This window comes from Saccostrea cucullata, unplaced genomic scaffold, assembly GCF_032062105.1.
Source record: "Saccostrea cucullata isolate Sc308-1 unplaced genomic scaffold, CSIRO_AGI_Scuc_v1 ctg3701, whole genome shotgun sequence".
NCBI classification, from domain to species: Eukaryota; Metazoa; Mollusca; class Bivalvia; order Ostreida; family Ostreidae; genus Saccostrea; species Saccostrea cuccullata.
The window spans coordinates 17715-39370 of NW_026918355.1; the positions used below are offsets into that span (position 1 = coordinate 17715).

The 21656-nt window shown below is 31.8% G+C and overlaps 2 protein-coding genes across 2 annotated transcripts; both read right to left on the minus strand.

The window, feature by feature from the left end:
• Positions 1-1683: 1683 nt before the first annotated feature.
• LOC134263752 (techylectin-5A-like) lies at positions 1684-4312 on the minus strand. The gene is made up of 5 exons (XM_062746139.1): positions 4022-4312; positions 3140-3285; positions 2840-2936; positions 2091-2255; positions 1684-2005 (listed from the first exon to the last, which is right to left on the minus strand). The coding sequence occupies exons 1-5, from the start codon at positions 4302-4304 to the stop codon at positions 1767-1769; spliced, it is 930 nt and encodes a 309-aa protein (XP_062602123.1). The 5' UTR covers positions 4305-4312; the 3' UTR covers positions 1684-1766.
• Positions 4313-8012: 3700 nt separating this feature from the next.
• LOC134263784 (ficolin-1-A-like) lies at positions 8013-11801 on the minus strand. The gene is made up of 5 exons (XM_062746165.1): positions 11700-11801; positions 10034-10179; positions 9600-9696; positions 9262-9426; positions 8013-8503 (listed from the first exon to the last, which is right to left on the minus strand). The coding sequence occupies exons 2-5, from the start codon at positions 10034-10036 to the stop codon at positions 8157-8159; spliced, it is 612 nt and encodes a 203-aa protein (XP_062602149.1). The 5' UTR covers positions 10037-10179; positions 11700-11801; the 3' UTR covers positions 8013-8156.
• Between the last annotated feature and the right edge of the window lie 9855 nt (positions 11802-21656).

Genomic DNA, 21656 nt, shown 5'->3' on the forward strand with positions numbered 1-21656 from the left:
ATAGTGTACTCCTATTTTTTTTTAGGATGCTGCATGTACACTCTGACTACAATTAGCTTTTTTATTTCGAATATCCCAAAATGCAAAATGGTGTCAAATGCATGCAAATATGGCATTTTCCCTATATTTTGAATAAAAGTCAGTTAAAAATCGGTAAGAGGATCATAGTGAATTTGTCTTGAATGTGTACATGCTATATACCCTTTTGAAAATACAATGTGTTCTTCACATGGATATTTGAATGTTAAATAACGATTAACATATCTCTCGGAAATGTTCGCGTATCTTTTAAAATATAAAAGATACAAGTACAAAGGAAATATAGGGATCAATCGTATCAATTTAGTAATTAGAACAGATCGATAAAAGGCCAGAAAGGAGCCAATGTATACACCAGAAAATGCGGGATTAGGAACCCCGGGGGAAAAACATCTCTTGTCGGCTTGCAATACCAATATAAGCCTATTTACTGACCAGGTATATCTAGTACTTCTCAGTCAAATCTAGTAGACAAACTATCTCCTTACAAAACCTTAAGTTAACACATGTCAAACAAAATATAACCTTGGCCAGATTGCACTAGCAAGAAAAGACATCATAATGACTGTAAAACTGGCAAACTGTTTGCTTTATAAAAATGTTTGTAACATCAACGTATTTGTTAGGAGCTAACCCAGTTGATTAAAAAATTAAACATACTCCGGTTCTAAGAAAAAAAACTAGGAACATTATTTATTTGAAATTTCATTTCAGTACTATTTGAGAAAAAAAAACATTTGATTGTGAACTGAAGTTCATCACTGAATTAAGACATTTCACTTTTATAGATTATCATTTAGCAAAAAAATAAAAGAAAAAAAAAACAGTCACAACATATGATATTATCCTATTTTGTTTTGATGTGCCATCTTTTTGCTAACTTTTTCATATGATGTTTTGATTGTCTTGTCTTACAGATACTTTTTCTAGTCAGTTTTGGGTTATCAGACATTATCATATTTTACGTAACTGCTAATCAAAGCTTGTGAATCTGATCCCCTTCTTGTTTGTTAAATTGCTCACATTTATACCGTCATTTTAATAAATGACATTATTCATCTCTATGAAAGTGTTCTATTTGACTTATACAAAATTAGCAAAAACAAGCCGCGGTGAGCTTGCCTATGAGCATAAGAATACATAAATGATATTATCGGATTGAAACGTGATTCATGGATTCAAGACAACACGTGACTGGTGGGTACAAGTCTATGTTTATCAGGTGTGAAGAAATACATTTCAATATAGACGAAGGTTTGAGTTGTAATTTCGATGTTAACATCATTTACAGTTAAAGTAAAAAAATCATTTCAATTGTTTTCTTAGATTAAATAAGCGGATGTTTCAAGAACTGACATCAGATTAATCGTGTATATATCATATGTGATGGTTAGTCGTAGATTCGGTCAAGCATGCCAAAATCTACATAGTAATATCGGTAGGTTTGACACTGGGAACAATAATGACACACAGCTTAAGGCAATGAGGAAAATGCAGAACTGGGACCAGTTGGAAAGGTGAAACTTTTAAGATATTCTGTAAGTAATTCATGGAATCATTTTATGCTTTTGGACGATACAACGTTCAAATCTTAAAAATGATTGAATAAACATATTTTCGAGAAAAAACAGGCATAGAAACAAATGAATTATTACATATTTTATTTATATATTTAAACTATTTCTGGTAAGATTGTATGCCTTTAGTATGTTTTGATTTAATTTCCTTTACTTTCTGATTTTCATGTCAGCAAACATCAGGGAATAGTGATAACCTAGCCAGTTACGCCAGTTAACACCATTAGCGTACGATGAATGATTTCCTCGTAGGTAGAGACCGTTGAGATTAGCGTAATGACAAGCTCTGTACCACCACCCTCCTCTAAATCTATGTGCACAAGTCTTATCATCATCACGATCCCTTGTGACAAATTTGGCGCCATTATGTCGAGATCCAAATGCGTCGCCTGAAGATAAAGAAATCTCCATTTTAGAAATATCAAAATGTAATAAGAAAAAGATAAGTTTAAAAAGATGACACAAATAACTTACCAGCGTTTCCACTGTAACCCGAAACCTTTAAAAGATATCCAGAATCTTCATTTCCAACATTAAAGGTGTTGTATGTTGCATATCGAGAATTTCCTGAAAAATCCTTCAAGTCGATTCGTAAAGTGTATTGTCCTGAATTTGTAAGTGTGTGGATTTTGTCATTTCCTGTCAAATAATATTTTATGTCGTTGTTATTAAAGATTTTTCTTTTTGGCATTTTTAGAAATAAATATGTGGATTTCTACAAGAAATTCAGAACAAAATTATAATAAAAACCTTTAGTAAGGCTTATCAATGTATAATGAAAATCAAGATAATAAAACCTTGGTCTCATTCTTTAAGATGAATGAAATTAGAGAGGAAATATAGGAAAACTATGCAATGCCTACTTGAATTTTACTCATTAAAAGAAAACAATGTTAAATTAGGATTAAAATTCTAAGAAAGGTAACAAAATAAACTCCACTTTGCACATTCCATCAATCCCTCTTATTCTCTTCTTAATTACTAATTACATGTTTTATACCATTTTCCTAGATGATACGTAAATAATGCATAATTATACTTTATTTTTATTGACCTTTTCGTGTTTGCCGACATTTATTTTACTAATGACAGAAAAAAAGAAACGTATGGTATTTAAACCAAATGAAAAGTTAGAACTTGTTTGAAATATTACGTCTTTACTCTATCCCCAATTTTTTCTCGTAGTAAAATGAGTGACACCTAGTACACGAGTGCATACATACCAAGCCAAAATTCATTTGATAAGTTTCCGAACCCGTTCTTGTACTCATTCCAGGTTCTGAAGAAATCCTCCGATCCGTCCTGTCTCCTTTGTATTACCTAGAGTAAAAGTTATTCAATACACAAACTACTTATAAGGATGGTTAAATCAATCATTTTAAATAAAAGTTTTAATTTTCAGCCCCATTACACATTCTGTAATTTTTTCCTAGAACATCACATAAAATTATTATCATGCAACAACTTAGAAGTGGAAAATTGTAAATGTTGTCAATTTCAATTTGATGTCACGTGGTCAGTACCGTCCATCCGCCCCCAGCTGTCTCTTGATCACAGTAGACCTGGAATCCAGTTCCTTTATTTGGGTAAATGGTATACACCTTACTCTCTCTGTAACCTCTCATTAACAGGTCTTCACAGTCTTGTGGGTATAACGTATGGCAGGCGTCTGTCAAACAGGAAAAACAATGATTACAAGTAAGTGAATGTTTAAGAGAACCACTGAAAAATAATAGATTACAGTAGAAGTCAGAAAAGTCTTCTCTTTTTTATATTTGAAAATCATGCAACTTTGAAATAAACATTTGGTGACCGTGTTTTATTTTTTTTTTTTTAGCAAATCCACATATGAAATATTATCATTTATGAACAATATTTGTGATTATACAAGCTGGGAAAATGTTTGCTAACAAAAAGAATTCAAAAACATATTTAGATAAAAATCATAAACATGTTTTTATTGCTCGAAACATGACATCAACGAGCTTTTTTAAGAAAATCCTTCTAATGTGTTCGTTATTTTTTTTTTAAATAATTTCATTTTATATCAACTGTAAGTTTATACTTTCAAAAGATCACATACGATATGTCAGTGTTATATCTTTGTTTGAAAAATGAAAACTTTTTTTTAAGGTTTTCTATACGATATCTTTGGCATTTTGAAACATAAATTTCATTTTTTTTATCAACCCTAAGTTTATATTTTAAAGAACATAAAATGTCTAAAGTCGAATATTAGGTCAAGTATAATTATGAACATTTATGCAAAATTTTAACTTAAATAATAATGTATCTGAGGCTGGTTATGTACAGATTTGCAAATTCATATACAAGGCAACATTTAATTTGATATCAAAACTGATTTTTTAAAATTAATAGAAAAAGACTAGCAACTTTATTTTTACCTTTCCCACAACTTTGTAGTAATCCAAGTATTGTTGCCAGTTGCGTGTTTATTTTTCTGATATCCTCTTTTGTTGCCAATCCTGTGTTATAATCAGAAATCTGTCCCCCTGATTTCAGTGTTTCATTGCTATTGCAGATAGCATCCTTCACTTTTACAATATTTGAGGCAAAATTAAGAAGCGTATGGAATGAGGTCGTCTCTGTTACGCATTGATCTATTGGGTCGGGTAAAATCGCACTCGTAGCTGGTACCAAAAATAGTACAAATAGTATGGTGTTCATTTTAGTTTAAGTCGTCTGTTAATTAGAGAAAAAGTAGAATTAAAAACAGTAGATTAAATCTCAACCAATAATGTTCAGAATTATATATAAAATATTTTAGCTCTTTTATATAAATATGACTGTTGAACAGAGATAATTCACAGTAAAATATTGCCTCTGCTAGACCATAACTACATGTAATCATTTGTCTGATAAAAATTCAGTAAAATATGATCTTTACAAGGCCATAAGTACATGTAATCATTTGTCTGATCAAAATTCAGTAAAATATGATCTCTGTTAGACCATAAGTAAATGCGATCATTTGTCTGATCAAAATTCAGTAAAATATTATCTCTGCTAGACCATAAGTACATGTAATAATTTGTCTCATCAAAATTTAAATTTAAGGAATCAGGTGAAAATATGACAGTAAAACCGGGGGAATAAAATCAACAATCAAAATCTTCATTTTCACCTACCTTCTTATGGAAAGTTGTAAACTGTCAATAGTTCCAAGATATCTTAAAATAAAATATGGAAGGCGCGCTTCTTTTATTTTCTCTCGCTCAAATCATCGTGACTTTGTAAGATTTGAATTTGATTTGCAAAATTCTTGCACAGATGGTGCAATATCATATTTATTTCTAAAATCATGTCTTATCCTTTATTCCGACTCAAGGCCCCTGGTGATTCATGCCAAAACTTCAACCTCTGAGCTGTTTAATACAAGATGTATCGGCTGATATTCACCCATCAATCAACCTGGTGACATTATTTTTACCTTTGTAAAAGGTCTCAACCTGGAGTCAAACCTTGAACCTCAAGTTCCTTTTATGCTTGCTAATAATCTCATCATGCATTAATTGCAAATTTTAACTCTTCACATTTTTCTATCATTATAGTTTTTCATGCACAAAACTTTGAGTATAATGATTGACGTTTTCCTGAAAATTTGCTCAAAGGAAAAAACAATGTTATGTTAATTATGTTGTAGAACCGAGAAAATCAAAAAGTAATCAATATAAAAACATCGTCTAAGAAATCGCAATTTCACTACAAAATAAAGACATTCATGTATTAAGTTGTAATATAAAATGAAGTTAATTCAATAAAATCCCAATGTAATAAAGCATCTAAGGCTGCCTTAAGGACGATGCATTGATTAATCAGCTGACATTTTTTTAAAGTTTTTGTTTCTTTTATGTAATATATACGTATATTTTTTTACAATAAAACACGCTTATAAAAAAGGACCAAGAACGGAATATTTTTGCTTCTTTGTCAGTTCCTTTGTCAGGATAATTTTATATTGTCATTAAGAAGATTACATTATATTTCAAGGACTCGAGGAAATAAAATCAATTCGCTAAAAAATGGCAATTATTGTTAGTATATTAGTTGTAAGCGTAATTTACTGTTACAGTAGTACTTTTCAAAAATTAATTTTTGATTTTCTGCAAAATCTTTTACTTGAACAGAAAAAAAAAACAATTGCAGTGACCTTAAACTCGACATTTGAATATATCGCTGACGTTTTTCTGTAAATTACCAACAATCAGTTTTATGTCTTCAAATGCTCGGCAGGCTCACCGCAGCTAGTTTTTGCTTAATTTGTTAAAGATAAACTCAAACTCATTCACAAAGATGAATAATATCATTTATTAAAATGACGATATTTAAGAAAATACTTAATACAAAAGAATGGGGATCAGACTCACAAGCTCCGATTGAAATTACGTAAAATATGAAAACTTCCTATAAAACAATAAGATCAAACATTTCAAGAAAAAAATATAACCAAAAAAAATGGCACATCAAAAGAAAAAGGGTGACACATCAAAACAAACATATCGATAATTACAAGATTGATTGATTGATTCTATGTTATTTAACGTCCCTCTCGAGAATTTTTTACTCATATGGAGACGCCACCACTTGCCGGTGGAGGGCTACAAATTTTGTTCATGCTCAGCACTCAGGGCCTTTGAGCAGTGAGGGATCTATTTCGTGCCAGCTGCTACTGCGACACGGGGCCTCTGTTTATACGGTCTCATCCGAAGGACCGGTCTCCACATCCCGCAGTGGGATTCGAACCCACGACGTAAGGATTGACTCTTTACTTCGCGACTCTAGAGCAGACGCTCTTACCACTGCGCCACGCTGGAGACGATAATTACAAGAATCCTATCTTATACAATTTATAAAATGCGAGAGTTAGGATTACAGGGGCGATGGAGGGTCTTCAAAATATACGTGATTCCAAAAATACTGTGGACAGCGCGGGAATAAAATAACAAGTGATCCGCTCAGCTGTCTACGTGATCCTAGCCCGCTAATCATTGGCTGGAATTTCACATAACATCGGCGTAACATCCCATCCTGCTATATTTATTTCTTAAATCACCACGCACATGTAAAAACAATATATAAAATACATAAACAACGCATTTAATACATAAATTTAATAATAATCATAATTGCTGTTGTTTTCTTATGTCGATGTTGTATATCCCGGTGAGCTTGAGAAAAAAGATACCATAGCCTGTGATTCCTACATTCCGTATATTGTTTAACTCTTTCGATCTTTGTAGCCGTTAATATTTTCTTTTCTAATTTTAACGTTTTGCTTGACAGTTGCAAACAGCAGATGCAAGGGAAGTCGCTTTGGCCAAACATTGAAGATACTTTTTATACATACGTCTGCAAAAAGGTCAACCATGTACAGGTAAAGGCCTTCACATTTAGACCTTTGCTCAGCACATAAGACCATTGAGCAATAAGGGTTCTTTAATTATTGTCCCATCTCTCAGCATGACCTATCATTTTACAAATTGAGAATTGAAAGACACGTTTGGTATATTTAACCATGAAATTAGAACAATCAAAGATTGCGTTTTTATTATTTTTTTTTCGTTTCCCTTGTTTCTCTAGTGTTTTTTTTAAACTAACAAGAAAAACAATTCGTTTTAACCCAAAGATTTAAAGATCGGGGATAGCTTTATTTATCAAATGAACGTTGTTTTCAGATATTTTGCTCATTACCAGAGGTAATTGAAATACCGTTTAAGTTGAAATTTTAGCGAGACTTTAGTTTGGCATTATTAGCGAGGGTGCTGCGATCGATAAAAATGAATATCGCTAAAAACTTGCGTTTTATTTGTAATAGCTTCTATAGTGAGCATTTGATGAAATCGCTAAAAATTAATTGCGTTTTATTTGTAAAAGCGTCTATAGTGACATTTTAAAAAAAAAAATCGCTAATAATGCTTCTTGCTAAAAATAAATTACCAAATTTAAAGGAAAAATCGCTTAATGTCCGTCTCGTTAAAATTTTCACTTATACGGTATATGACATATTTTTCTCAGCATTGTGAGTTTTGTGACGTAAAAATAAGTTTAAATTGTCTATTGCAACTATTGAAAATAATTGTAATTATGACAGAAAAAGATAAGAAAAATGTAAAATTCCAACTTTATTTGGTCTACAAAAATGTGAAGATATTGACACAAATTTCAGATGATGAATAATTTTTTGATGACACAAATTTCAGATGATGAATAATATCTCAATATCAGGTGTAAAAACTGTATACATGGAATTATTCGCCCCTTTCGCCCTATCCACACTTTGTAGAATTAAATCGGGACGACTTAAAAAAAATAGTATAATTTCTTTTATTTAACAAAAAAAAAAACATAAGCTAGGCGAATTTAAAACGGGACAAAATTATTTGCAAGTATGAAAGTATGAAAACGGGGCGAAAATAACCATGTTTACAGTAAATACGTAATGTATGATAATAAATCATTGACAACACAAAATAAAGGACATGTAAAGGAAAAATTTATTGTCTTGTGTGTCTATTTTTTTCACAAAATAGGCATAAAGCTCATCATCATTGTTAAATTTTCTTTACTGAATTTCCGACAATTTCTTATATTGCCCGTCTCTATTTCTGAGTCTACACTCTTGGCATTTGTTTTCCGGATTTTCATCTCAGTAAACTTCAGGGAATAGTGATATCCTGTCCAGTAATACCATTCCACGCCGTCAGCATACGATTTATGCTCTCCTCTTAAGTACAGACCATTCAAGTTAGCTCGATGGCAATTTTGATACCACCAACCACCTTTATATTGCTTTGCACAACCGTGTGCATTATCACGATCCTTTGTGGCAAATTTTGATCCTTTATGTCTAGTCATCAATGAATCTCCTGAAGAAAATTAATGATATTCGATTTAGTAGACTGTCTTAAAAAATCAAATGATGGTTGACGTTCATCTAACCTGCCTGAAAAATTATGTTTTCTTCTGTTATTATTTATATATTTTTTTTACTTTAATCGATATAGTGTAAATTGGTATTTTAACTATTTTCCTATCAACAAGCTTATACTTATTACATGGTGTATACATATATGAACATGTATGATTTCTAGGTTATAGCATGTTTCATTGATTAAATGCACATTTACGATTTTTTAGGAATCAATTAAGTGTTTTAGATTCTAGAACAAAAACCTATTGTCCTAAAACACGGAATAAAGATGTAATCATTCTTCGTAATAAGCAATTAGAAAATGTAAAGCAGTAAAATTATTTTGTACACTTATTCGTGAAGGTAGATAGAGTTTTTTTTACATGTAAGAATAGGCCACAGGAAGACAGAAGGGCATTTCAAAGACTAGTTGTAAACATAGTATAGAAAAGAAGACAATTGAATATTCTTCTCTGCAAGCTAATCAACTGATATTTTCCAAATCTGGATTTTTTCCATGACTAAAGAGAAAAGATTCAAAGAATTTTTCACTTGTTTTAATCTGTAAGATGACCTTAAGTCCCCTCCAAAGAAAACATTTGTTTGTATCATCTGTCTTTAAGGTAAAAATTAGAGGAGTAACTAGTCAGTGGATTTAATAAAATTAAATTAATTATTCTATTAATCAGTTATAAGTATTCATCATCAACTTACCAGCGTTTCCATTATAATCTACAAGGTTTAAAATATACCCAGATCGCTCATCTCCGATACTGAAAATATTGTAGGTTGCATATCTGGAATTTCCGGAGAAATCCTTCAGATCGATTCCTAACTTGTAGTTTCCCGATGATGTAATTGTATGGATTTTATCGTTACCTGTAGAAGATGGAATAGGATTTCCTTTTTATTCTCAGAAAGTGACTTAACATATAGATGTGGAGAGAGAGAGAGAGTTAAATTGTAGTGTCAAAGGAATATAAAGAATCATTTTTGAATTCTTTTGCATCGATATATGGTCTTTCTAATGAAATTGTCCATTAATATTATACCTAGCCAGAATTCATTTCCCAGACTTCCGAACCCGTTTTTGTACTCATTCCATGTCCTGAAGAAATCCTCTGATCCATCCTGTCTCCTTTGTATAACCTAGAGTAGAAACAAAAATAGATTTAGAAAAATCATTTTTCTATTAAACTCACTTATTTATCAATAATCAAAATTTTAATCATAATTGTCACTTCTTTATTTTTATCTTGTAACCATTTCTTTACTCTACTTAAAAACATGAAAATATAGATTGGGTTGACTTATCTTTGTTATTCAGCTAAATAAAGTCGAGAAAATTGAAAGATAGGCTTTTCCGATATAAAATAGAATTTTATCCTTAACTTTCATGCATCATATTAATTGAAGTAATGATAATAGTAGGAAAATGAGACTAAATGTCCTTTGCATTTAAAACATACAATAGAATGTTTATTACCATCCATCAACCCCCGTCTGTCTCCTGATCACAATAAACCTAGTATGCAAGTCCTGTCTTTGGGAAAATTGTGTACACCTTGCTTTCCCTGTATCCTTTCAGTAAGAGGTCCTGACAGTCTTCTGGATAAAACTTGTTACACGTGTCTAAAAAAAAAAAATAACGTCAGTGATTTTTATGGAAAAAAATCAGATTGAAAATTAAGTTGTTTGAATATTTCATAAGTAACTGTGTTTTAATAAAAAAAATATATACAAATTGGAAAGTCGGTTTCTTAAAAAAACAATCTACGAGGGTTGTCCCGTAAAATCGTGGACAAGTTGTCTAGTGTAAAAAATAAACATCACTGCGTTATGAAATTTTCACTATTATTTAGTACATATTTTAGTAATATACGCAACAAATTTCAGATAAATATATGCATAAATAAACAAATTATGTTATTTTATACAGTGTATTGTATCACCTTACGGCGCATGGATTATAAGTCAAAGTGCCTAAAACAGCATTACGTTTTATCTTTGCTGAAAATGAAGTTGGATGAGTCCGACTTAAATTTAGGAATTTCATTGATACACATTCTTTAGTCACCATAAACAGTCGAAGAACCAATTTGATTTATCAGTAAGTTACGGACAATATTCTCACCATCATTTAACTAAAAGAAAATCTCATATCGGCGGTCTACTGTGACAGCGTCTTTTGCCAATACATTAGGATTTTGTCCGTATGTTTTCTACTCCCCAGGGACTCGATCAAAAAAGACTTCGCTAAGAAAACTCGTATATCATTTGTATACTTAAGATATGGTGATATTTTTATAATGTTTTTTCTTCTATGGTCATTTCAAGTCTATAAAGGTGTCATTACAACATCGAATTAAAATGCATCTGCTCTCCGGTGCGCGGTAAAGTCATAAAACGTCGCCGATTTTCGTGTGTTGTGTTTACCACTTTTCCATTTCGAATGCTCGAGAAACTGCCAAGAATTAACCAAATGCCTTAAATATTTTTGTGGAATTGAATTAGGATAATTTTATCCAAATCGTATATATTTAAAACTTTTATTTTGAAGTCAAGCTTTAGTATTCTTTAATAAAACCTTGGTTTTTTGTCCGTGCGCCGTAAGACAGTACCCCGTGCACATTCAAGCAATTAAATCTTTAATTTTGCCTATATTTTATCCAAAAAAAATTCATGCACTAAAATATGATAAATAAACATTTACTGAAATTTTCAGCTTAATGCGCCCATTACTTTTCGAGAAAAACGCTTTGTCCACGATTTTACGGGACAACCCTCGTATTTAAAACATTTGTACTTCTACAATATAATTTAATGGCATATTTGTGTCACTAATGCATGACTTGTTTTATGCCTTTACCAGTTATTTTCTGAAAATCTTCAAGTCTAGATTACTCTTGTTCTTTTATTTTTGAAGACCAGATAAAATGTTTTCTATATGAAATTTGAATCCTCCTACGATGGCATGCAATTAGAAATCAAAAATTACCTTATTGCATTAGCAACTAGAAATGTCTAGTATATTATTGATTTAAATTAAAGAAAATCAGGTGAATGTATCTGTGTCTTTTATCTTGATTTTTCCTTGATACACTGCAACATTTCAGGGGATTCAAAATATCACAAAGAAATATTTGCATTACCTCTTAAACAGTTTTGGAATAAACTGTGCATTAAGACCAGTTTTTGTTCAATTTCCTTGATATCTTCTTTTGTTACGAACTTATTGCTGTGCCCTTTTCTTTGGTTTACTCCCGTCGTTATAGTTCCATTTCCATTGCAATTACCGCTCTGTTGTTGAACAACTTGCGAGGCAATAGTTTGAAGCGAATGGAATGAAGTTTTTTTCTATAAAACATTGATCAGCAGGTTCAAGTATACTCGCAGTTCCCATGGCTTCCAAAAACAGTAAAAAAAGCAAGGTGTTCATTTTAATTTTCTTTAAACTGTAAGAATAGAATGGATATTCAAAACTGAAAAGTAAAACATAATTTTAATAGATATTGCTGAATGAAATAAATACAATAGAATAATGAAATAAGAACAAAAAGGGATGATTTTAGTAAAAAAAATAACAAGGAAATGGTAATTTTTAAACGTACCTTTTCCAAGTAAAGCAAGTAAAGCTTGCAAACTGTATCAAACAAGACTCCGATGAGGTCCGAGATGAGGGATTGTTTTGTTCTCACCTTCATTCAAATGACGCTGTTTTTAGACTCATCTATCATCAATTTTCGTGTGACAGGTGGTAAAAGACATGTCGATTATTGTTTTTCAAAACCATGTGTAATACCTGACTAAAAAGCATTGCTTCTCATGGATCGTGCCATCACGTTTACCTCTTGGATATTGCAGATTAATTGATTGATATACTCAAACATATTAACCTGGTGACATATTCTTAATGTTTTGCAGAAATTCAAGTCTCGCTTTAGACTCTATGAGCAAACACCTTAGTAAAAAAAGCATTTTTTTTCTCACACTACAGATTTTATATTTGATCAAAGCAGAGACACTGGCAAGGCTCCGTATCTAGAGAAAAAAAATAATGCATATATTGTTTTTTAAATCATACAAAAGTGATTGAAAAACCAATAAAGCCTAATTTATAGGAGTAAATAAAACGCACATGTGCTTCCTTCATTTAGCTAAAATCATCTTTACAAACAAAAAAAAAAGTAATGATGAAGTCGGTGAACATTGTTTTTCCGGAGACAACCAGACAAGGATTAATTTACCTTAGCTGTGCTAGGAAGGGCAATGATTGACGGATTCTGAGAATTGCTTTTATAGGTCGTGAGAAGGAAGTTCAAGCTAGTAACAATGATAGAAAATACGTAACAAATCAATGCCAATATTTGTATGGCATCATGTTTCCAATGAAATTAACACAAATATCATAATAAAAGAAATAGACGAATAAGGTCTTAATAATAATAATAATAATAATAATAAGGAAGCTGAGGAAAATAACTTTTAAAAAGAACGATGCTTGTATATCGCATTTTTAGAAGTATGTTCGACCAAATATCAAATGCATTTGGTAACGGTGATACAAAAATTAAACAACATTTTCAAAATATTTATAATTAACTCCTTTGAAATAAATGTGGTATAGAAAAATGTTATCATAACAAAAAATGTAGTTTTTAAGAAGGGTGGGGAGGGGAGAGAGCAAATGCATTGCGAGTTGTAAGCATTGATTTGACAAAATCTAAGATGGGGTAGGGGGAAATATGTATAAAAGCCAGAAACATTGTAATCTTCCCTAAGCAAGAAGTGTTATGTCAATGCCACATACAGTGTAGTAATTTGCCTTGAAGTCAGTGATTTTTTAATGTATATCAGTAAGTAATTGTCGACATTTGTATGAAAGTAACGCCGTTAGATATAAACTCTAGAAGGACCTTTAACAAACTACAATCTATCAATCTAGTTCTAAATTGTATTAAATTTTACGTTAAATAAATCTTGTGTCTAAATTAGGGGTAATCTATAATAAGTGCAATGTCCTTTACATTAATAAATCACCTCATACTTAATTAATTTTTGAATTCAGTATTTTCAAAGGTTTTAACCTTCTTTCTAGCTTTTTCCAAAAATCATACTCCATACTCATTTAGAAAATTTATTAACCATCTGATAACCTTCTGAATGATTCTCCTAATTCTGCATCAGTTGTATAGTTTGATTACATTTGAGCCTTATTGTCAGTATAATTTTTTTTATAGATCCTTAATGAGACATATGTAAATAATTTTAGCAAATAGTATTAAATATTACAAGTCCATTAAACACTACAAAATAAGACCAGGGCAAACACGGACCTCCAAAACATCGGATTTGGGATCGGGTGCCATGGAGGAGTGAGCATCCCCTGCCGACCGATCATACCCGTGCTCTGGTCATAATAGGGAAATAGCAAAAAATTGTCGTCAGCTCAGTGTATAAATAATGGAATAACAATTGACTTATAAGAAAACGACAGTCAGCATTTCATTTAAAAATAAATTGTATTTGCTGACAAGGTCCTTATAAATATATCAATCATATTATTTAACATCCCTCTGGAGAATTTTTCCCTTATTTATTACCTACAGAAGCTTTAAAATATGCGGAAAAAGAAAAAAAATGGTATTCATCCTCTCTTCTTCGGTAGAAGGTTGTGCAGGGGTTGAAACCCCCTTTTTGAATTCACAAAAAAGTAAAAGTGGGTTGCATGAAACTCTCTCTTTTAAATTTGCTAAAATGGGAGGTGTCAGGAAGATAAGAGTCCTGATTTTTTTCCCCGGATACGTTTACTTTTGTCTATTTTTAACCCCATAATTTTCGTAAAACGTTTTTTTTTTTCCATCAATATAACATCATAAACATTTTATTTTGAATGATCAATTCGAAGGTGTAACATTATATCAAGTCCATCATGTTCTTGTTCTTGTTGGAAAAGTAGAAGACACTCACCATTATTTTTTCTCTTGTCCTAACTATACTGAGGCTAGGAAGGAATTTTTCGACAAGTTTCTGAGATTCGATAAGGTTCACATTGTTGACACCCATACGTTACTGTGGGCCGATTCTTCTTTAAGTGTTGCTGAAAATCAATATCTTTTTCCATTGTACAATCATATATTCAGCAATCTGGCAGATTTAAATGATATTTTGTACATAATTGTGTATAGAGATTGTACATTACACACGTCATTGCATGCAGTTTATTATTAATCATGTTGTAAATTTATTAATATTTTTCGAAAACTGTGTAACACACATGTGGCTTAAATTTTATAAACTTTCCATGTAGGGAGAGGGCGAAATAAGTTTTGAGAACTTGTGCCCAATCCCATTGTACATGTATATTACGATAAAATATGTTCAATTCATCAAATCGAAAATATCATTATTTTCGTCAAGCTGGAAAAAATTAATATCTGTTTTTTTTATTCAACATTGCGTCTTTCCATACATACAAGAAGTTAAAATGTACAAAATAGAAGTATGGTTGAATATAAAAAGGTATGCACAGATTTATTTCAAAACATTTAAATTTAAAGGAATATTTTTGTTGTCGCTTTCAAAACCAATATATATAATATAAAAAAAACATAAATTCTAATATATGATAACTTTTGCACACATTTTTTTTCTGAAAAAAAAATAACGTTTTGGTAATTAATTCTAGACCAAACTCATTTTCAAATCACGAGGGAGGGGGTAATTCTAAATTAAGATTTTACATTACCATCGAATTCTAGAGCGGAAAAACACGTTTTATTAGAATTAAAGAAAAACCTTTTTGTTCGCGGTTGCGTTCCCCAACTAAGACTTGTTTGTTCAACATTCAACAAATTGATAATTAAATTATTTAAAATTTCATACCAAGCTTATCAAGATTTTTGCCTGTTGTTCGCTACAGAGGAAGGGGGTTGGGATGTCCAGACTTAGCAAAACTATTCATATAAATAGTAAAATACACATCTGTGTCTGTCATACGTTTCTTCTTCATTTTTCAAATGTTAATACAAATAAGGGTGTTTTTACGCGCATAAATAAAATTGAGTTGATTTTTATTCAATAGTTTTTAGCCGTGTCATTGAAACATTTCCAAGTTTATCATATTTTGTTGACTTTACCTTGAAATTGAAAAAAAAACTTGACCTAGCGAAGAAAAATAATCAACGAACAAGAAAAACTTTTTCTTCATATCAAATGGCTTTACTTATAAATTCCCGTTTTAGATCCGTCATCCAATCGTTTTATATTATATTCTTGTATTTCAACTGATTTTAATTTCCTAGCAAATTTTTTAAATACCCCTAGTTGCGTTTTTGTAAAACCAATTGATTAATATACAGATGACTCTTGATGGCTCGAACTCCGATCTCTCGAAGTGAACCTCCGGTCCCGTTTTTTTCCTTTATATGATTAAGCAAATTTACTCCTGGTCTCTCGAACTTCTATCTCTCGATCCAAAACCTGCGTCCCGTTTCACATAATTCATTGGATTTTACTCTCTATCTCTCGAATTTTTAATTGTGTGTGTATACACGCCGATCTAGCGTAAAATTGAGCCTGGACTTACCTGGAAAAACAGTAAACGCCTGGGGCTGGCATGGAGGTGTTAATTGGGTGTTTACATGGATGACACTACATCTGTGGGTCGTCCGTGTGTTGATATAATTAATTGGTTATTATCGGTAAATTACAAACAAATTCACAACTTATTTTGATTTAATTGAAACCGTGACGATAATTTTTAGAAAATAAATTAATAGGCGTTCGTTTCAAAAAGTTCCCATAGACTTTGAACTTTTATTAGAGTCTACATAATCCCAGTATGCCAATTATTGCACAAGAAATTCCTTTCTCAAGGACTGGATACCGATTAAGAAAATCGGATGAAGGACCCGATCAAGCCGCGGATTAGTCAAACCGACAATTGCTTTTCGGGTTTCATGAATAATCATGAAATAAGAACAAATAAATATTGAAACTTCGGGAATTCATTTTTTTTTATTAGAAATACGATCGTTGTTGTTAATATCAACTATGTTAGCAGTAAAATACGATAGAAAACGTGCAATAACTTTACTTACATATACTTTCGGTATTTATAATTGTAGAACATCGATGATCGGAACTGAAAATCCCGGATTTTATTTTCTTTCTATCTCTTGAACCCCTCGATCTCTCGAACTTTTCTTGCGGTCCCTTGAACTTCGAGAGATCGAGAGTCACATGTAGTTGGTTTTACAGAAACGCAACTATGGGTATTTAAAACTTTTGTAAGGAAATTAAAATATTATCCAATGCGTTTTTTAAATCGTAAATATAATAAATCTATCACCATAATCATCTGATCAAGGTGGACATCTGGGCTTACGGCGATTGGCATGGCTGCGCAATTATTTGTATCGATAGAAGCTAAGGGGGTCATAAAACAGCACGATGGGGATATATCAATGTAAACGAATTTCACACCTTTTGTTTACAAAGAATCAAAATAATCAGCTGGAATTTCATGGATTATTATATTATTCGAATCAGAGACATCAATAAAGATTAATGTCTCCGGTAAAAAAAAAACCTGCATATTCTTACTTGAAATGTAAACATTGTATGCCCTACATTTAAATGCTGCTGTATCATATACGAAGGTATAAAAAAAAAATGGAAGAAAATTAAAATTAATAGCCAATATTAATTATGAATAAAGAATTAATTAGGATGCTTGGTTGCTCGAAAAGTTTATTATGACCGGAACCAAACTTACGCGAGTAGCGATCCCGGGTCTCCCGATCATTGTTTGTCTGTTAGTAGGAAAATTAAAACACTAATTATATTTTTTCTTTAATTCTCCTGGAAGCCCAATTTCATTACATATGTTCGCAAAATCAGTACTTGCCCACGTTTAATTACGATCTGTTTGTTTACCTTAATTTTTAACATGGTATTGATAATCGTAAATTTAATTCGTGCGGTGAGTCGGGAATTATGGAATGCCGATCTCGATTATTTTTCTCCATTAAAATGTATAACATTTTAATAAATGAATACCTTTAATATATCTTTTTTTCCCTGGATAATTCCTTTTTTTCGTTTTGTCAAATTAATTCCTATATATTAAAAAACTGAGAGTTGCAGGATAGGATAGGATAGGATTAGACTGAAATCACAGGATAGGATTGTGGATGCAGGATTCACGATAGGATAGGTTAGAATTGTCAACTTATAGGATAGCAGTACTGTATATGTGTCCCATAGAATTCCTGAAGTTTGGTTATCATACTAGAGACGTAGGTGGAGTCGAAATGAATTCTTTCTATGAAAACATTGCTTTCATTTGCAGCCGTCCAAAATCGAAGGCAGACCAAGGTAAACCTAAGATGGCCATTTCCCCTTGCACCTGAACCTAATACTTATGTTTATGACTTAATATAGCTCTCCCATCATGAACTTTCATGAAATCCACCTGATTGTACAGCTCATGGACATCCTTTTTGATGATAACTTCACCATCAAGAGAATAGGGACACTTGATCTCCAGTACACCTTCCTGACAACCCTCTGGCATGCTCTTGTCCACAATTCTGCCATCCCTAGATGCTCCAATAGATGGGAATAATGGCAGGAGATTCAATCCAACTGGTTGGACGACACTTCTGCAACTTTCCTTATCATTTTTAGGTAATCCTGTCTGGCCATCTCCTCTTGGTCAATTCCCCACTGGACTGCAGCTGGTGTTGAGGAGTACCTGTAATTGGGATGTTGTTATCCCCCCCCCGGAAACAAGGTTTGGGGGTATATAGGAATCACCTTGTCCGTCTGTCCATCTGTTTGTCTGTTTAGCTGTCCGTCTGTCTGTTCAGCTGTCCGTCTGTCTGTGCAAACAAGTCTGGTCCATATCTTTCTCAGGTTTGGGGGAAACGTAAATTCCGCTATAATAGTGGTATCTCACTATTATAGTGAAATTACGCTATATTTCCTGCCGTGGATACCCTCAATTTCATCCGATAACATGCAAGGCGTTTAAACCGCAAGTCATGGTGGGTATTAAAATGAACAAAAACTGTCATGCTTGCATGTTTTGAATTTTAATAAATTTTGTACCGTTGCATTTAATAATGCCAACACTCTTTTTTTAACGGAAGTTGCATTTTTAACATAGCAATCGATGACTGCGGGGATATTTAAGCCTGTTTGAATTTCACTTATTGCTCATTAGTGTGCACAAATTGATGCTTGTTACAATTGTCATCTTGTACTGAAAAGAGTTTATGGAATTAAACAAGAAAAGATTATTTTTGTCTGCATGGTTACGGGTATTGAGGCCCGTTATGGTAAACGGAAAGACACTTTATGGCAAACATAAAAAAGAGTATATTGATAAACTCGATTTCTATCCTTTTTACAAAATCAATTGATAATAAATTTTAAAAAATACTTATATAAACGATCCTAGAAAATCTATCTAATTTTTAATTTCGACTGGTTAATTGTTTATTTCAGAAAAAATACTCAATTTATTTCGGGAATATTTGAAAAGAGTGCCTGTAACCTTATTTTAACACATGTTCAAATAATTACGATTTAACAATCTATTTAACTCCGCACATATGTATCTTATTTAACACTTTATGGTTATGCACTTAAGCAAGAATGATTTACATGTAACTTTAAAATCTGACAGAAATAACTATAGTTTTTTCTTGTTATTTGATATTAATAAAATATTTATATTTAATTATATTTATATGAAATAAAAGTATAAAGCAAAAAATCATATTAAGAGTATTAATTTTTAAGTGTGAACAAAAAATTTTGTTGATAAACATTCGTAAACTATAGTTAAGAGTCGTTAATCACAAATCGTGAAACTATATTTATCAGATAATCTATGTTTTACGATCGCAAATTATAGTTTTTGGTATTAAGTGAAACATAGATTATAGTGTTAACTATAGTTTACAAATGTAAAATATAGATTAACGTTGTTAACTATACTTTACAGTCCATAAACTATAGTTTACAACTGATAAACCTAGTTTATCAACTGTGAAACTATGTTTTGCTAATTTTTGTGAATTTGGCGTGCCATAGAAGTATCTAAAACATCCTTGAATCAATTTATATTTTCCACAGTTAAAAATTGATGTAAAGCATCAAATCGGCCGCAAACAATTTACCATTTGAAAAAGTACTTTCACAATTTTGGAAGCATATCCATGCAGTGGAAGTACAAGATGTTCAAAGCTGAACTGGAATCTTGAGAAGCGAATACTATAAACGTATTACATTTAGCTTTGTATTCTATTTAGCAATTTTGGTAGAAAACAGAGTTAGCTAACTCAAGTACATCGCTAACTATCTTATATATTAACTTTTATAACTAGCAACTTCAGACAGTGCTAAATCATACCTTCGCTGACTTGTTGAAAAATGAATTTCCGCCAAATATTGTACACGCCAAATGTAATACATTCACATAATTTTCAATCAATTCCTTTATCAATGACTTCATAGGCGTCAGAACATAAGGGGGGGGGGGCTTAGCCCCCCGTTTTTTCCTCTTTTTTTTTGCAAAGAGACATTTTTTATGTATTGAAAATTGGGGTTTACCTTTTTTGTTGGTTTAACCCCCCCCCCTCTTTCAATTTGCTTCTGACTCCTATGGACTTTATTACATCGATAAATTCATCTGATGAGCAAATGCACATCAATATCTATGTACATGTACGTACTTACTTTAAAAAAAGGTGATATTTATTTATAATTCTTTAAAGACAGTCTGAAATTAAAATGACCGAACCACATGCATCCTGGATCTTGATCATGTGACAATTCCTATGGTTTTGCAGAATAGGCTATGCTGCAAGGCGCTGGGCAAAATGTGGAAACGAAATATTCCTTGTATCAGTAGCAGTATTTGCAGCTAAAACATATTCAAAACAATTTTTACGAGTTGAACAGTTTTTAATTTTTTATTTTCCATGCACTTTATGTACCATGTCATTATGATGCGACCGGAAAATCATAATTTCCCTTTATATCTATATATAGTACCTTTCGTAAACTCTTTTTATATAGTCAAAAATTATCAAATATCCTGATGAGAAATGACAATAAAATTGAAACACTATAACAATAACATTTTAAATTTGTTTCTAAATTTAAGCATTTAAAAAAAATATATTTATCTTATGATTTTCTACATGTTATTAATGAATTATTATACTGAACTATTACAAAAATAACTTAGCAGTTCCCATGTTCTTTATCTAGCACAACCATGCACAAAAAGATCCGCCGCGGCAGCGTCCGATAATAATGTGTCTTTCCGTTTACCATAACGGGCCTCCATACCCGTAACCATGCAGACAAAAATAATCTTTTCCTTGTTTAATTCCATAAACTCTTTTCAGTGCAAGTTGACAATTGTAACAAGCATCAATTTGTGCACATTAATGAGCAATAAGTGAGATTCAAACAGGCTTAAATATCCCCGCAGTCATCTGTTCCTATGTTTAAAATGCAACTTCCGTTAAAAAAAGAGTGCTGGCATTATTAAATGCAACGGTACAATATTTATTAAAAGTCAAAACATGCTTGCATGAAAGATTTTGTTCATTTAATACCCACCATGACTTGCGGTTCAAACGCCTTGCATGTTATCGGATGAAATTGAGGGTATTCACGGCAGGAAATATAGCGTAATTTCACTATAATAGTGAGATACCACTATTATAGCGGAATTTACGTTTCCCCTATAAACCTGTTTCTTACAGAGGAATATTAGAATCTACTACTCCACACAAAGATTGCCCATGACCCAAAGGGTGTGTCATGACCTTGACCTTGGTCATGACCTTGATCCAAGGTCATTTTGGTAAGTTCAAGGTCACTGGAAGAAAAATTTCATAATTCGTCATATCTTTCTTATGGATGAACTTGGTAGGTCCTCATTTCACACAAAGATTGCCCATGACCCAAGGGTGTGTCATGACCTTGAACCAAGGTCATTTGGGGAAGTTCATGGTCAATAAAAGAAAAATTGTATAATTCTTTTTTGAAATATATTTTTATTATAAAAAACCTACCTCTGA

Bases quoted from the DNA above. Each gene is read 5' to 3' on its own strand.
- LOC134263752 (XM_062746139.1), bottom strand. From the start codon at position 4,304: ATGAACACCATACTATTTGTACTATTTTTGGTACCAGCTACGAGTGCG. The intron at 2,256-2,839 runs GTATGTATGCAC...ATTATTTGACAG, and splicing joins ATCAAATGAATTTTGGCTTG to GAAATGACAAAATCCACACA. The intron at 2,006-2,090 runs GTAAGTTATTTG...CTTTATCTTCAG, and splicing joins GGGTTACAGTGGAAACGCTG to GCGACGCATTTGGATCTCGA.
- LOC134263784 (XM_062746165.1), bottom strand. The intron at 9,427-9,599 runs GTATAATATTAA...CATCTTCTACAG, and splicing joins GGGAAATGAATTCTGGCTAG to GTAACGATAAAATCCATACA. The intron at 8,504-9,261 runs GTAAGTTGATGA...AATTTTCTTCAG, and splicing joins AGATTATAATGGAAACGCTG to GAGATTCATTGATGACTAGA.